Below are 17,002 nucleotides of genomic sequence, written 5' to 3'. Positions count from 1 at the left end.
GCCTTTTGGCCCTCCAAGCATGTGCCTAAACTAAAACCGTATGCACTTACGGGGCTCGTATCCTTCCATTCCCATCCTATTCATATATTACATACATTACTCACCTACAGCTGATAGAGACACTGATGGCTTCCGTGTGTCCCTAAAGAGACAGAAAAACACCTGGTGACTCTCCTTGACTGTAATAGTAATAGGTGACATTCAGAAACATCAATTCAAAGCTGACTTTTACAAACAAGCGATTTTATGTTCAAGCCTCCAGTACGCCAGCAAATAGAAACCCCAAATGTCAATTTCATACCAACAATGATCTTATTTTTTAATATGTACAGAAAGCCATCCCGATGGTTAAAACCCTCCAAATCGACTTCCGGTTGCGGCGATGACCAGCTAAGCCGCACGTTTCGGCGGCTCCAGCTCGAACGGACCTTCGGGCTCTTTTAAGAGCCCCAATGGGGAATTTTTTCAAGACGAAACCCGGTGTGGGGTGAGACAACAGGGAGTGCCCACCAACAAAAAAGAAAAATATCGGCGGCGGCGGCCAGATCGTGAAGAATTCTCAAAGACAGGGGCAGAAGGAAAAAGGAGCAAGATGGCGGCGGAGAGAGCCCAGGCGACATGGGGGCCGGACCAAGACGAATTTTTGAGACGGTGTGTGGAGCTGCTTAAGAAGGAGGTGCTGGCCCCGATGCGACAGGCAATTGAGGGGCTTAAGGAGGCACAAAAGACCCAGGAGATGGAGCTCCACGTGGTGGAGCAGAAGGTGACGGACAACGAAGACGAGATCCTGGGCCTGGCGGTCAAAGCGCAGACGCACGAGGCGCTCCACAAAAAGTGCATTGAAAGGATTGAAGTCCTAGAAAACAGATCACGGAGAAAGAACCTTCGGATCCTGGGTCACCCCGAGGGAGTGGAAGGAGTGAACGGCGGGGCTTACGTGAGCACGATGCTACGCTCGCTAATGGGAGCTGAGGCCCCCTCGGGCCCCTTGGAAGTGGAAGGGGCTCATCGGGTCCCTGCGAGGAGACCAAAGGCGGGAGACCCACCTAGGGCGACGATCGTGCGATTTCATCGCTTCAATGACAGAGAGATGGTTCTGAGATGGGCCAAAAAGGTACAAAGTAGTAGATGGGAGAATGCGGTGGTACGGGTGTACCAGGATTGGAGTGCGGAGGTGGCGAGAAGGAGGGCGAGTTTTAATCGAGCCAAGGAGGTGCTACACAAGGTGAAGTTCGGGATGCTGCAGCCGGCGCGACTGTGGGTCACGCACCAGGAGAGGCATCACTACTTCGAAAGGGCGGAAGAAGCATGGACCTTCATTAAAAACGAGAAACTGGATCAGAACTGAGGGACTGATGTTAGAGGGGAAATGACAATGCCGATGTATATAGAGATGTAAATTGGGGAGGGGGGGACACTAAGAAATGTGGGCGCCGGTGGGGGGGGAAGAAGAGACAAAGGCGGGGGATGGGGAATGGGAGCGGGGCGGCAGAGGGAGCAGCGCCACAAGGGGCGGGAGAACTATAGAGAACACGGGGCTTACTGTTCTTGTTCCAGCGCCAGAAAGATGATGGCGGGAAGATAGGCGCAAGGTAGATGGGAGTTCCCCACACGGGGGGGTCAAGGAGAGAGTGGGAGAAGCCGGGGTCAGTTGAAGTCAGCTGACTTTCGGAAGCAATATGGGGGAGCAATCATGCTAGATGGGGATCTAGCGGGCGGGGCGGGGGGGGGGTGATAACTGGGTTGCTGCTGCAGAAATCAAAGAGGAACTGGTAAAAGAAAGGGTGGTCGGGGCTGGAATGCGCCGCCTGGGGAACGGGTGGGTGCGCGGAACCGGGACGTGGGACTGGCCTAGAGAGGGTGATGGCTAGTCAACACGGGAAGGGGGCAGGAAGCCCCCCAGTTCGGCTGATCACGTGGAACGTGAGAGGCCTAAATGGGCCGATTAAAAGGGCCCGAGTGTTCGCGCACTTGAAAGGACTGAGGGCAGACGTGGCTATGCTTCAGGAGACGCACCTGAAGGTGGCGGACCAAGTTAGGTTAAGGAAAGGATGGGTGGGACAGGTGTTCCACTCAGGGCTGGATGCAAAGAACAGAGGGGTGGCCATACTGGTGGGGAAACGGGTGTCATTCGAAGCTAGGAACATTGTAGCAGACAGCGGAGGCAGATATGTGATGGTGAGTGGCAGACTGGAGGGAACGGAGGTCGTGTTGGTTAACGTATATGCCCCGAATTGGGATGATGCGGGATTTATGAAGCGGATGCTGGGACGTATCCCGGACCTGGAGGTAGGAAACCTGATAATGGGGGGGGGGGGGACTTCAATACCGTGTTGGACCCAGGGTTAGATAGATCTAGATCTAGGACCGGAAGAAGGCCGGCAGCGGCCAAGGTGCTTAGGGGGTTTATGGACCAAATTGTGGGAGTGGATCCGTGGCGATTTGTTAGGCCGAAGGCCAAAGAGTTCTCCTTCTTCTCCCATGTTCACAAGATGTATTCCCGGATAGATTTCTTTGTTTTGGGAAGGTCACTGATCTCGAGGGTGGAAGGAACTGAGTATTCAGCCATAGCTGTTTCAGATCATGCCCCACACTGGGTGGACCTGGAACTAGGAGAGGAGAGGGAGCAACGTACACTCTGGCGACTGGATGTGGGATTACTGGCGGATGAGGGAGTCTGCGGAAGGGTGCGGGGATGTATCGAAAGATACCTGGAGGCCAATGACGACGGGGAGGTCAGAGTGGGAGTAGTATGGGAAGCACTAAAGGCGGTGGTCAGAGGAGAGCTGATCTCCATCAGGGCCCACAAGGGGAAAATAGATGCCAAGGAAAAGGAAAGACTACTGGGGAGATTTTGAGGGTAGATAAAGAATACGCGGAGGCCCCGGAGGAAGGACTACACAGGGAGAGGCGACGACTCCAGGCGGAGTTCGACCTGTTGACCATAAGGAGGGCGGAGGCACAGTGGAGCAAGGCACAGGGGATGAGATATGAATATGGGGAAAAGGCAAGTCGCCTGTTGGCCCATCAGCTGCGAAAGAGGACAGCGGCGAGGGAGATAGGGGGAATTAGGGATGAAAAGGGAGCTACGGTGCAGAGAGCAGGGAAGATAAACGAGGTGTTTAAGACCTTGTACGAGAGACTTTATAGGTCCCAACCCCCGGAGGGAAAAGAGGAGATGCGGCAGTTTTTGGACCAATTAAGGTTCCCGAGGGTGGAGGAGCAGGAGGTGGAAGGCTTGGGGGCGCCGATTGGGGTGGACGACGTTACCAAGGGGCTGGGGAACATGCAGGCAGGGAAGGCCCCGGGACCAGATGGGTTCCCGGTGGAATTTTATAGAAAATATATGTGGACTTGTTGGCCCCGCTGCTGGTAAGGACCTTAAACGAGGCCAGAGAAGGGGGGACCCTGCCCCCGACAATGTCGGAGGCGACGATATCGCCAATCTCGAAGCGGGATAAAGATCCGCTGCAGTGCGGGTCCTATAGGCCTATCTCACTGCTAAATGTGGACGCCAAGTTGCTAGCAAAGGTGCTGGCAACGAGGATAGAGGATTGTGTTCCGGGGGTGGTGCACGAAGACCAGACAGAGTTCGTAAAGGGGAGACAACTAAATGTCAACGTGCGACGGCTATTAGGGGTGATAATGATGCCCCCAGTAGAGGGGGAGGCAGAGATAGTGGCGGCAATGGATGCAGAGAAGGCATTTGATAGGGTGGAGTGGGAGTATCTATGGGAGGTGCTGAGGAGGTTCGGGTTTGGGGACGGGTTTGTCAGCTGGGTTAAACTCCTCTATGGGGCCCCAACGGCAAGTGTGGTCACAGGTCGGCAAAGGTCGGAGTATTTTCGACTATACAGGGGAACAAGACAGGGATGCCCGTTTTCCCCATGCCTGTTCGCGTTGGCAATTGAACCACTGGCCATAGCGCTGAGCGACTCCAGAAAATGGAGAGGGGTGATTAGAGGGGGAGAGGAACACCGAGTGTCACTCTACGCGGATGACCTACTGCTGTATGTGACGGACCCAGTGGGGGGGATGACAGAGGTCATGCAGATATTGAGGGAGTTTGGAGATTTCTCGGGATATAGGCTTAACATGGGAAAGAGTGAGCTTTTTGTGATACATCCTGGGGACCAGAGTAGAGGGATAGATGGCCTGCCGCTAAGGAGAGTGGAAAGAAACTTCCGATACCTGGGGATTCAGATAGCCAGGAGCTGGGGAACCTTACGCAGACTTAATCTGCCACGACTGGTGGGACAAATGGAAGAGGATTTCAAAAGGTGGGACATGCAGCCGCTGTCACTGGCGGGCAGAGTGCAGGCAATTAAGATGATGGTCCTCCCGAGGTTCCTATTTGTGTTCCAATGTCTCCCTATACTCATCACTAAGGCCTTTTTTTAAAAAATAGATAGGAGCATCACGAGCTTCGTGTGGGCAGGGAAGGTCCCGAGGGTAAGGAGGGGATTCCTACAACGTAGTAGAGACAGAGGGGGACTGGCGTTGCCGAATTTGGGCGACTACTACTGGGCCGCCAATGTGGCGATGATTCGTAAATGGATGATAGAGGGAGAGGGAGCGGCGTGGAAAAAATTGGAGATGAAGTCCTGTAAAGGGGCGAGTTTAAAAGCGCTGGTGACGGCGCCACTACCGCTCTCACCAAAAAGATTTACCACGAATCCAGTGGTGGCGGCAACATTCAGTATCTGGGGGCAATGGGGGCGAGAGAGGGGTGTGCTGGGAGCCTCGGTGTGGTCCCCGATCAGGAACAACCATAGGTTTGCCCCAGGGAGGCTGGATGGAGGATTCCAGAGCTGGCACCGGGTAGGAATCAGGAGAGTGGGAGATTTATTTATAGACGGGACGTTTGCGAGCTTGGGAGCGCTTGAGGAAAAGTATGAGCTGCCCCGGGGAAATTTCTTTAGATATATGCAGGTGAGAGCGTTCACGAAACAATTGGTGAGGGAATTTCCGCTGCTCCCGACACAAGGGATCCAGGACAGGGTGCTTTCGGGGGTGTGGGTCGGGGAGGGCAAAGTGTCAGAGATATACCGGGAGATGAGAGAAGAGGGGGAGGAGTTGGTGGGCGAACTGAAGGGAAAATGGGAAGAAGAGCTTGGGGAGGAGATTGAGGAGGGTTTGTGGGCTGATGCCCTATGCAGGGTAAATTCCTCTTCTTCGTGTGCCAGGCTTAGCCTGATCCAATTTAAGGTGCGGCATAGAGCACACATAACGGGAGCAAGGTTGAGCAGGTTCTTCAGAGTGGAGGACAAGTGTGGGAGGTGCGGGGGAAGCCCGGCGAACCACACACATATGTTTTGGTTGTGTCCGGCACTGGAGGGGTATTGGAGGGGAGTGATCTCGAAGGTGGTGAAGGTCCGGGTCAAACCAGGCTGGGGGTTAGCTCTATTTGGAGTTGCGGATGAGCCGGGAGTGCAGGAGGCGAAAGAGGCCGATGTCGTGGCCTTTGCGTCCCTAGTAGCCCGGCGTAGGATTTTACTCATGTGGAAGGAAGCGAAACCCCCCGGACTGGAGGCCTGGATAAACGATATGGCGGGGTTCATAAAACTGGAGCAGATGAAGTTTGCGCTGAGAGGATCGGCTCAAGGGTTCACCAGGCGGTGGCAACCGTTCCTCGACTACCTAGCAGAACGTTAGAGGGAAGATAGATGACCAGCAGCAGCAACCCAGGGGGAGGGGGGGGTAAATTGTTTGGGTTTTTGGAGGAGGAGAGGGGGGGGGGGGGGGAAGAGTATTACTTTGTGTTATTTGGTTAGTTTACCATGTTAGTTACACAATGTTATATTGCAGTTATCATGTTACTTGTATTTTTATTTCTTTGATTTGTAAGGGAAAAAATTGTGTTTGAAAACTTGAATAAAATATATATTTAAAAAAAAAACCTCCAAATCAAATCAGTGAGAAAATTACACCCATCTCACAGTTTGTTTAGAACATTACAGCGCAGTACAGGCCCTTCGGCCCTCAATGTTGCGCCGACCTGTGAAACCACTCTAAAGCCCATCAACACTATTCCCTTGTCGTCCACATGTCTATCCAATGACCATTTGAATGCCCTTAGTGTTGGCGAGTCCACTACAGTTGCAGGCAGAGCATTCCACGCCCTTACTGCTCTCTGAGTAAAGAACCTACCTCTGACATCTGTCCTATATCTATCTCCCCTCAACTTAAAGCTATGTCCCCTCGTGCTAGACATCACCATCCGAGGAAGAAGACTCTCACTGTCCACCCTATCCAATCCTCTGATCATTTTGCATGCCTAAATTAAATCACCTCTTAACCTTCTTTCTAACGAAAACAGCCTCAAGTCCCTCAGCCTTTCCTCATAAGATCTTCTCTCCATACCAGGCAACATTCTTGTAAATCTCCTCTGCACCCTTTCCAATGCTTCCACATCCTTCCTATAATGCGGTGACCAGAATTGCATGCAATACTCCAAATGCAGCCGCACCAGAGTTTTGTACAGATGCAACATGACCTCATGGCTCCGAAACTCAATCCCTCTACCAATAAAAGCTAACACACCGTACGCCTTCTTAACAACCCTCTCAACCTGGGTGGCAACTTTCAGGGATCTATGTACATGGACACCGAGATCTCTCTGCTCATCCACACTGCCAAGAATCTTACCATTAGCCCAGTACTCTGTCTTCCTGTTATTCCTTCCAAAATGAATCACCTCACACTTTTCGTATTAAACTCCATTTGCAGCCTCTCAGCCCAGCGCTGCAGCTTATCTATGTCCCTCTGTAACTTGTAACATCCTTCCGCACTGTCCACAACTCCACCGACTTTAGTGTCATCTGCAAATTTACTCACCCATCCTTCTACGCCCTCCTCCAGGTCATTTATAAAAATGACAGACAGCAGTGGCCCCAAAACAGATCCTGGTGGTACACCACTAGTAACTGGACTCCAGACTGAACATTTCCCATCAACCACCACCCTTTGTCTTCTTCCAGCTAGCCAATAACTGATCCAAACTGCTAAATCACCCTGAATCCCATGCCTCCGTATTTTCTGCAGTAGCCTACCATGGGGAACCTTATCAAACGCTTTACTGAAATCCATATACACCACATCAACTGCTTTACCCTCATCCACCTGTTTGGTCACCTTCTCAAAGAACTCAATCAGGTTTGTGAGGCACGACCTACCCTTCACAAAACCGTGTTGACTATCTCTAATCAAATTATTCCTTTCCAGATGATTATACATTCTATCTCTGATAAACCTTTCCAAGATTTTGCCCACAACACAAGTAAGGCTCACTGGTCTACAGTTACCGGGATTGTCTCTATTCCCCTTCTTGAACAAGGGGACAACATTTGCTATCCTCCAGTCTTCTGTCACTATTCCTGTAGACAAAGATGACTTAAAGATCAAAGCCAAAGGCTCAGCAATCTCCTCCCTAGCTTCCCAGAGAATCCTAGGCTAAATCCCATCCGGCCCAGGGGACTTATCTATTTTCACACTTTCCAGAACTGCTAAAACCTCCTCCTTATGAACCTCAAGCCCTTCTAGTCTAGTAGCCTGAATCTCAGTATTCTCCTCGACAACATTGTCTTTTTCCTGTGTGAATACTGACGAAAAATATCTCCTCGGACTCAAAGCACAACTTCCCACTGCTGTCCTTGACTGGCCCTACTCTTACCCTAGTCATTCGTTTATTCCTGACATATCCATAGAAAGCTTTAGGGTTATCCTTGATCCTACCTGCCAAAGACGTCTCATGTCCCCGCCTGGCTCTTCTTAGCCCTCTCTTTAGGTCCTTCCTAGCCAACTTGTAACTCTCGAGCGCCCTAACTGAACCTTCATGTCTCATCTTTACATAAGCCTCCTTCTTCGACTGCTTTAGTAAACCACGGTTCCCTTGCTCGACCACTTCCTCCCTGCCTGACAGGTACATACTTATCAAGGACACGCAATAGCTGTTCCTTGAACAAACGCCACATTTCCATTGTGCCCATTCCCTGCAGTTTTCCTCTCCATCCGATGCATCCCAAGTCTTGCCTCATCGCATCATAATTGCCTTTCCCCCAGATATAACTCTTGCCCTGCGGTATATACCTATCCCTTTCCATCACTAAAGTAAAGGTAATCGAATTGTGGTCACTATCACCAAAGTGCTCACCTACCTCCAAATCTAACACCCGTCCTGGTTCATAACCCAGTACCAAATCCAATATGGCCTTGCCTCTCGTTGGCCTATCTGCATACTGTGTCAGGTAACCCTCCTGCACACATTGGACAAAAACGGACCCATCTAAGGTACTCGAACTAGAGCGTTTCCAGTCAATATTTGGGAAGTTAAAGTCCCCCATAACAACTACCCTGTTGCTTTCGCTCCTATCCAGAATCATCTTTACAATCCTTTCCTCTACATCTCTCGAACTTTTCGGAGGCCTATAGAAAACCCTAACAGGGTTACCTCTCCTTTCCTGTTTCTAACCTCAGCCCATACTACCCCAGTAGACGAGTCATCAGCAAACGTCCCTTCTGCCATCGTAATACTGTCCTTGACTAACAATGCCACCCCTCCCCTTCTTTTACCACCTTCCCAAAGCTTACTGAAATATCTAAATCCTGGCACCTGCAACAACCATTCCTGTCCCTGCTCTATCCATGTCTCCGAAATGGCCACAACATCGAAGTCCCAGGTACCAACCCATGCCGCAAGTTCACCCACCTTATTCCGGATGCTCCTGGCATTGAAGAAGACACACTTTAAACCACCTTCCTGCCTGCCGGTACACTCCTGCAACTTTGAAACCTTACTCATGACCTCACTACTCTCAACTTCCTGTATACCGGAGCTACAATTCAGGTTCCCAAGCCCCTGCTGAACTAGTTTGGCGAATATGGAGTCCATACTCTCTACCTGTAGGGAGACACCCTTTATATCCAACTATAGGGAGCTTGTTACAAGTCAAAGCGCAGGAACCCTGGGCGGGATTCTCTCAGCCTGGGGCCGGGCTGGAGAATCTCCGCGACCAGCGCGAATCGCGCCACACCGTCCCAACGCCGCTCTACTGGCCCCCACCCCCCGGCGATTCTCGGCCCAAGATGGGCCGAACGACATTGTCAAAAAACCTGAGTCCCGCCGGCGCCGTTCACACCTGCTCTCAGCCGGCGGGAACTCGGCGTGGAAGGGTCGGGAGGCGGCCTTGGGGGGGGGGGGGGCCTCCGATGTGGCCTGGCCCACGATCGGGACCCACCAATCGGTGGGCCAGCCTCTCATGCTGAGGGCCTCCTTTCTTCCACGTCAGCCCCTGTAGCCCTGCGCCATGTTGCGTCTGGGCCGGCGCGGAGAAAGGTGACACTGTGCATGCGCGTGTTGGCGCCGGTGCCATTGCGCATGCGTGGGTTGGCGCCGGCCCCACTGCAGATGCGCGGACCCCGCGGTGCCCAGTTCACACCAGGTTCAGAATCTTGAGCGGCGTGGGGCACTCCAATGCCCTGCTGGCCCCCTGTAAGGGCCAGAATTGCTGATCCTGAGGCCGTGTTGACGCCGTCGAGAAACGTGACAGCGTTTCCAATGGCGTCAACACTTAGCCTCAGGATCAGAGAATACCGCCCCCTAGGTTTGCATAGTGTAAGGGTCCTTCCTTCTGATTCCCTTGTTTCCCCTTTCTTTATTTTTGCTGTTATCATTTTGATCCATGGATGCTTTTTTAAAAATATATTTTTAATACCCCATTTTATACCATTTTACTATACCTGTTACAACAAAACACATATTATCCACAGCAGTGATACACAAAACTAACATAACAAACCCCCCCCCCCAACCAACCATATCCACTCCATCCACCAAGAGAAGAAAACCGAAAACAAATAAAACAAACCCCAAACCCTACCCCGCCCCAGCAACTAATGGTGACTCGTTCCTTAAAGTTGGTAATGAATGTATGCCATCCCCTGTAGAATCCTTCAACCGACCCCCTAAAGGTGCACTTGACTTACTTCAGGTAGACGAATTCCATTAGGTCACCCAACCATGTCCCAGCAGAACTTACCTCCGGTCAATCAAAGAACATCTGCCTTCACTCCAGTCTGTAGTCCCGGCGAGTCCGATGCCCCAAAGATGACCCGAGGACAAGGCTCCAGATTGCTTTCAGAATCGCTGACATAATGCTGAAGAAGGAGACCCAAAAGCTTACCAGTTTGGGGCAAGGCCAGAACATGTGAGATTCTCCTGTCCCCCCCCCGGAACACTGCTCGCACCCGTCTGCTATCTCCAGAAAATAAACACTCATTTTTGCTTTGGAGGTGTGCCCTATGCACCACCTTAAGCTGGATTATAACAAGGGACTCACTCCACACCTCATCATCCACTATAGGTTCTAACTCCCTCTCTCCCACTTCGACTTCACCCCATCCACCGAGTCTGAATGCTCAGACAGAATTCGCTCATAAATACCAGACATGTTACCCTCCTCAGACCCCACCAGCGAAGGGATCCTTTCCAACAGAGACGTCCACAGTGCCACGGGAAATGTTGGGAAGGCCACCCGCACAAAATTCCTTATCTGGGAGGTACCTAAACCAGTTCGACTCCACAAACCCAAACTTCGCTGACAACTCCTCCAAACTGGCAAACCAGCCCTCTGCAAACAAATCCCGGAATCTCTCAAGTCCATTCCCACACCCTGAATGTGGTGTCCAATCACAACGGCTCAGTAAGTGATTAGCACAGATGGGGGCCATCCTGGATATGAATCAAAGCTTAAAATGCTGCCCAAATTGTCTTCATATACTTAAAGTGGACACTGCCACCAGGTTTGAGGAGTACCTAGCCAGAGAAAACGAAAGCGAGGTCGTCACCAGTGTACCCAGATTAGATCCCTTACACAACCTCGTCTTTATCTGTCCCCATATGGAACCTGTGTCACTGAACATTCCCAGCACCTACTCAACATTGGTCGTCCAATAATAATAAACCAAATTCAGCAATGCTCGCCACCCCCCCCCCCGGCCTATCCCTTTGAAGAACTACCCTGGAGGTCTTACCCACCCATATAAAGGATGAGATGAAACTATTGTTATGGGCCAGGGTTTAGAGAACCTCAAAGTGTATCATGGAGTTCACCTGACCCACAATTTTTAATACATTGTGGTATGGGGAGCACACGGCCCGCTCTAGAGGTGTGGTACAGCAGAAATGGAAAAGTATTTTTTACAACAAAACAATGTTTTTTCTATGAACTCAAGTTAACCTTTTTAAAACAGTGAATATCTTAGCAACCACGAATTCAAAGATAACCCCCAAAGAATACAACACTAAGTAATCCTTTAAGCTGTCCTTTTAACATCCAAAAGCCTTAACCATTAGACAGAAGCACATCAGGGTTTACATTCAATACTGAAAACAATTAAATTTCTGGATTCACCAAATGATCAAGAGATAGTCCTTCATGGCAGAGAGATCAACAGTACAGCTGCTTTGGCTGACTTCAGCTGCAACACACTGAAAAACGAAACCAAAAAGACAGACACACCCAAGGTTTTCTCAAAGTGAAACTAAAAAGCAGAACCAGAGCTCAGCTCCACCCACACAATGACATCACTGCAGTAACATGAGCAGCCAAATGTCTTAAAATGACATTCTCATGGCACTATTTACCCTCACAAAAAAAGATTTAGATAGGAAAACAGGGAGACATTGAGACAAAAACCTTGGAAGAACATTAATTTTAATAGACTAGACTCTGCCCGCCAGGGATAGGGGAAGGTTGTCCCATTTTTACAGATTGCACTTAACCCTGTCCTCCAGATTTGCAAAGTTCAATTTATGAAATCGGGTCAAATCATGGGCCACCCAGACACCCAACGTTAGAGCTGGCCAAGCGAAAGGAAAACACCCCCAAGTTGGCACCCTTCACTGGGGAGGGGGGGGGGGGTTTAATGGTTAATCGGAAAACATTTGCTCTTTTCCAGATTCAACGTGTAACCCAAAAATGAGCTAAAGCTCCTCAGTGGCTCCATTATATCACACACAGTGGGGTCCAGGTCTGTAACATAAAGCAACAGATAGTCAGCATTTAGTGGAAACCTTTGGTTCCACCTCTCCCCTCTTTATCTCCTCCCACTTACCCGAAGCCCTCAAAGCTATGACTAAGGACTCAATTGCTAACACAAATAGGAGGGGGGTATATCGGACCCCATGTCTAGTCACTCTATTCAAATGGAAGTACCCTGAACTCAAGGAATTGGTACGAACACTGGCTGAGGGGGACCTATACAACAACTGTACCCGTGGAATCAATATTGGCAAGAGACCAAACCTCTCCAGAACTTTGAAAAAGAACCTCCGCTCCACCCTGGCAAATGCCTTTTTGGCATCCAAAGACACAATCATATAGGGGCTGGTTTAGCACAGTGGGCTAAAAAGCTGGCTTGCAATGCAGAACAATGCCAGCAGCGCGGGTTCAATTCCCGTACCGGCCTCCCCGAACAGGTGCCGGAATGTGGCGACGAGGGGCTTTTCACAGTAACTTCATTGAAGCCTACTTGTGACAATAAGCAATTATTATTATCTACGGCTCAGGCACCTCGGACAAGGAAAGAACAACATTCAACAGCCTCCAAATATTGGCTGACAATTGCTGATCTGTAACAAAACCTGTCTAATCCTCTGCAATCACCTCAGGGAGACAAGGTTCCAGCCTTATTGCCAACACCTTAGCCAGTATCTTGCTGTCTACATTTAACAGCGAGATAGGCCGGTATGAACCACAATTGTTGGGTCCTTATCGTCCTACAACAAAAGAAAAATAGATCCCTGCATAATTGTCCCAGATCCCTGGGACAAAGAGTCATTAAACCTATCTTCCAGCAAAGGGACTAACTGATCAGCAAACCTCTTATAGAATTCCACCAGTAACCCATCAGGCCGTGGAGCTTTACCCGTTTGCATCCGCCCAATACCTCTCAGCAGTTCCTCAGGACCTAACGGAGCCTCAAACTCTCCCCATCGCTCATCCCCCACCACCAGAAGCCCCAACCCATCTAAAAACATGTCCAACCCACCCACCGAGAGCTCTGACCCATAAAGATTCTTATAAATAGACGCAAATATCCAGGGGGGCCATCTGCCGCCTCAGTTGATGAATTTTCTTTTTTAAACGCATTTTATGACAAACTTGTATCAAAGTAGGTTTACAGCAAATAAACACCCCGGGAAACATACTTCCCAACAATCAGTTATACAGTTTTTACAGATTTTTCTCCTTTTTCACACACCCTTCCAATCACCCATCCCCCCACCTCCCTGCGATGAACAGCTCCTCAAACACGATCACAAACATCCCCCACCTTTTCTCAAACTCCCCTGCTGAGCCCCTTAACTCATACTTTATCTTCTCTAACCGCAGGAAGTCATACAGGTCACCCAACCAAGCTGCTAGACCCGGTGGCGATGCCGACCGCCACTCCAGCAAAATTCGTCGCCATGCAATCAGAGGCGAAGGCCATGACATCGGCCCATCCTCCTGTCGATGAGCTCCGGCTTCTCTGAAACCCCAAATATCGCCACCAAAGGGTCTGGGTCCACCTCCTCCCCCACTATCCTGGCTAAGGCCGTAAACACTCCCAACCAGAATCTTCCCAATTTTTCGCTACCCCAAAACATGTGCGCGTGATTCGCTGGCCCCCGCCCACACCTCTCACACTCATCTGCTACCCCCTGAAAGAACCCACTCATTCTCGCCCGAGTCATATGCACCCTGTGCACCACTTTAAACTGTATCAGGCTCATCCTTGCACAAGACGAGGTCCCGTTTACCCTTCGCAGTGCCTCACTCCTTACTCCCCAATTGATCTCCATTCCCAACTCCGCTTCCCATTTCTCCTTGATCTTCACCACCCCCGCTCGCCTCCCTGCTCCCCCAGCCACTTATATATATCCCCAATTCTTCCCTCCCCTTCCACATCCAGAAGCAGCAGTCGTTCCAGCAGGGTATATCCCGGCAATCTAGGGAACCCCTTCCAGCCCTTTTGTGCAAGTCCCTAACCTGTAGATACCTGAACTCACTACCCTTCGGCAGCTCTACCCTCTCCCTGAGCTGCTCCAGACTGGTGAACCCTTCCTCCAAATACAGATCCCTCACCTTGGCCAGCCCCACTTCCCTCCACCTCCTGTGTACACTATCCACGCCCCCCCCCCCCCGGCTCAAACCCATGATTCTCGCACAGCGGCGTTAGCACCGACATCTCTTCTACCCTAAAATGCCTCCTCAGCTGATTCCATATCTTCACTGTGGACTGCACCACTTGGCTCCCTGAATACCTACTCAGAGCCATTGGCAATGCTGCCGTCATCATTGCCCTCAAACTAGACCCCTTACAAGATTCCTTCTCCATCCTAACCCACTCTACCCCTTCTCCTTCCCACCAGAGCTAGGTCCTCAGTTGATGAGTTAACCTCCAAGATATCATCCACCAATCTCTGCCAGTCCACCCTTACCTCCCTCTCCATATGCACATTATACAATAACATTTCTCCTCTACTCACTGCTTTCAAGTCTTCCCAAAATGTGGAGAATGAGACAGATTAATTCCTATTGAATTCTACATACTCATCAATGGCCTTAGACATGCGCCCACAGAACCCCATATCTGCCAATAACCCAAAATGATCCATGGATGCTTAATGGACGTATAATGAGTCAAGCAGAGTAAGAAAGGAATTCAAAAGTTATGAAACAGAACACCGCGCTAGCCTTTGGACAATATTCAAACTTTTTAGCATCTGGAAAATTGGTGGGCTTGGTTGACTGGTGGCCAATGAATTGGCCAAAAGACCATGGGCGGGGTTCTCCACTCCCGCGTCAAAGTGGCCGTGCCGTCATGAACGCCGTCGAGGTTCACGCGCATGCGTGGTTACCGTCCTCTCTAAGTCCGCCCCGCAAGAAGATGGCGGACGGATCTTGCGGGGCCGCGGAAGGAAGGAGGTCCTCCTTCAGAGAGGACGGCCCGACGATCAGTGGGCACTGATCGCGGGCCACCCCACATTTGAGGTGCCCCCCGGTGCAGGATCCCCCCTCGCCCCCCCGCAGGCCGCCCCCCCCAGTGTTCACGCACCGTTCACGACGGCAGCAACCAGGTGTGGCACCTCCATAAATGGTATAATGCTTGCAGCACTTTCCTGATTGCAACAAGAACCTGAATTTATAAAGTACCTTACACACGAACATAGGAATTAGGATTGGGAATAGACCATTTGTCCCATGAAGCCTGCTCCACCATTTGGTAAGATCATGGTTGATCGGAATGTGGCCTCAACTCTACTGTCCTGCCTTTCCCCTTTTATGCTTTTGACTCCCTTGTCAATTAATAATCTAACTAGGCCTTAACATTCAATGGTTCAGCCTTCTTTGCTCCCTGGGAAAATAATTCCGCAGATTAACAACTGTCAGAGAAAGAATTTCTCATCTGTCTCAAATAGGGGTCTTTTATTTTTAAACTAGTTTTAGTCTCTCCCATAAAGGGAATCATCCTCTCAGAATCCACCCCGTCAAGTCCCCTCAGGATCAGTAAGATTACCTTTCATTCTTCTAAACGCCAATGGATATAGGCTCAGCCTGTCCAGTTTATCCTAGATACCCCTTTATCAGTCAAGTGAACCTTCTCTGAGCTGCTTCTAAGGAATTATATCCTTTCTGAAGTAAGGAGACCCATAATTGTACACAATGGGATCTCACCAACATCCTGTACAACTGCAGCAAAACATCCCTACTTTTATATTCCTTTCCCCTGCCAAGAAATGACAACATTATTTACCTTCCAAATCACTTGCTGTACCTGCCCCCGGGTGTTTTGTAATATATGTACCAGGACACCCAAATCCCACTGTCCTGCAGAGTTCGGCAATCTCTTTCCATTTAAATAATACACTGCTTTTCTGCTCTTACTGGCAATGGACAGGTTCATATTTTCCAACATCAACCAAATTTTTGCCTTCTCACTTAATCACATCTTTGCTGGCACCTTATGTCTTCTTCACAACTTACTCACCCACCAATCTTTGTCTCATGAACAAACTTAGCAACCATACATTCAGTTCCTTCATCAAAAACATTTACACAAATCAGGCTTGTCCAACCCTCGGGGATCAGAACGGACCTTCAAAGCCTCTGTTTCCAACCCGCAGACTGACTCCAAATTATGGTTAAATTGAATGAAAGGTCTGCAAGGATCTGCTTGTGCAATCAGAGACCGATTCTCTCCTGTGTTTGCAGATGACTGGTTCGCCAGCGAGCACCCTCTGCACAACCATTACGAGTTCTTTGATATGGCATCTTATTAAATGCCATTTAGGATCCCAAGAACACTACATCTATCTTAACACAACAATATAAACATCTATGTATCAATGATACATCAGAAACAAGTGACCCCATCTTCTCTGTGAAGGAATGTGACCTACAGATGGTGTTGACAAGTAATGAATCAATTTCATTGATGGGCGAGCTTAGTGTTATCTTGCAAATCCTCCCAAGCTAGGATAAAAAATAAGGAACATCCATGCCAAAATATGACAAATTTGCAGGCTCCTGGGAAAGAGTAGGGGTGTGGGTCTAATTAAAAAACTTCTTCAAAGAGCCTGCAGAGGCCAAATAGCTTCCTTCTGTATGTTTATATCAGAATTAGATCCCCGTCCCACCAATAAGAAGGATTTCAAACTCTTCCCTCCACTATTAAACAGGATTGTGATAGTTACACCAGCATCTATCACTGAGAAGGACATCAGGTGCCGACACCATCCCCAGCATTTACCACAACAGAGTAGTTCAGATAATCTCTTTAAATACAATGAATTACTTTGAATTGCAATTATTACCATGTGGATCAATTATCAGTATATCTAGCACCTAATTCAGAACATCTTTCTCTAATTTATATGCTCATAATTTAGAACATAAAGAAAAATAACTCCACCTGATGACACCAACAAATGTTTGTAATTTCTACCCACCTCCCC

General features: G+C 49.6%; 1 protein-coding gene across 6 annotated transcripts in view; it reads right to left on the bottom strand.

Annotated features, from left to right (window-relative positions):
* wdr59 (WD repeat domain 59) overlaps positions 1-17,002 on the bottom strand; it is a 129,951-nt gene that overhangs the window by 81,335 nt on the left and 31,614 nt on the right. For all 6 annotated transcript variants that reach the window (XM_072518501.1, XM_072518497.1, XM_072518499.1 and 3 more), the window contains one exon: positions 105-142. In XM_072518501.1, coding sequence (XP_072374602.1) covers positions 105-142 — 38 coding nt within the window. The remainder of the gene's footprint in view (positions 1-104; positions 143-17,002) is intronic.

This window comes from Scyliorhinus torazame, chromosome 10, assembly GCF_047496885.1.
Source record: "Scyliorhinus torazame isolate Kashiwa2021f chromosome 10, sScyTor2.1, whole genome shotgun sequence".
NCBI classification, from domain to species: domain Eukaryota; kingdom Metazoa; phylum Chordata; class Chondrichthyes; order Carcharhiniformes; family Scyliorhinidae; genus Scyliorhinus; species Scyliorhinus torazame.
This window is presented reverse-complemented; position numbering and strand designations above follow the sequence as displayed.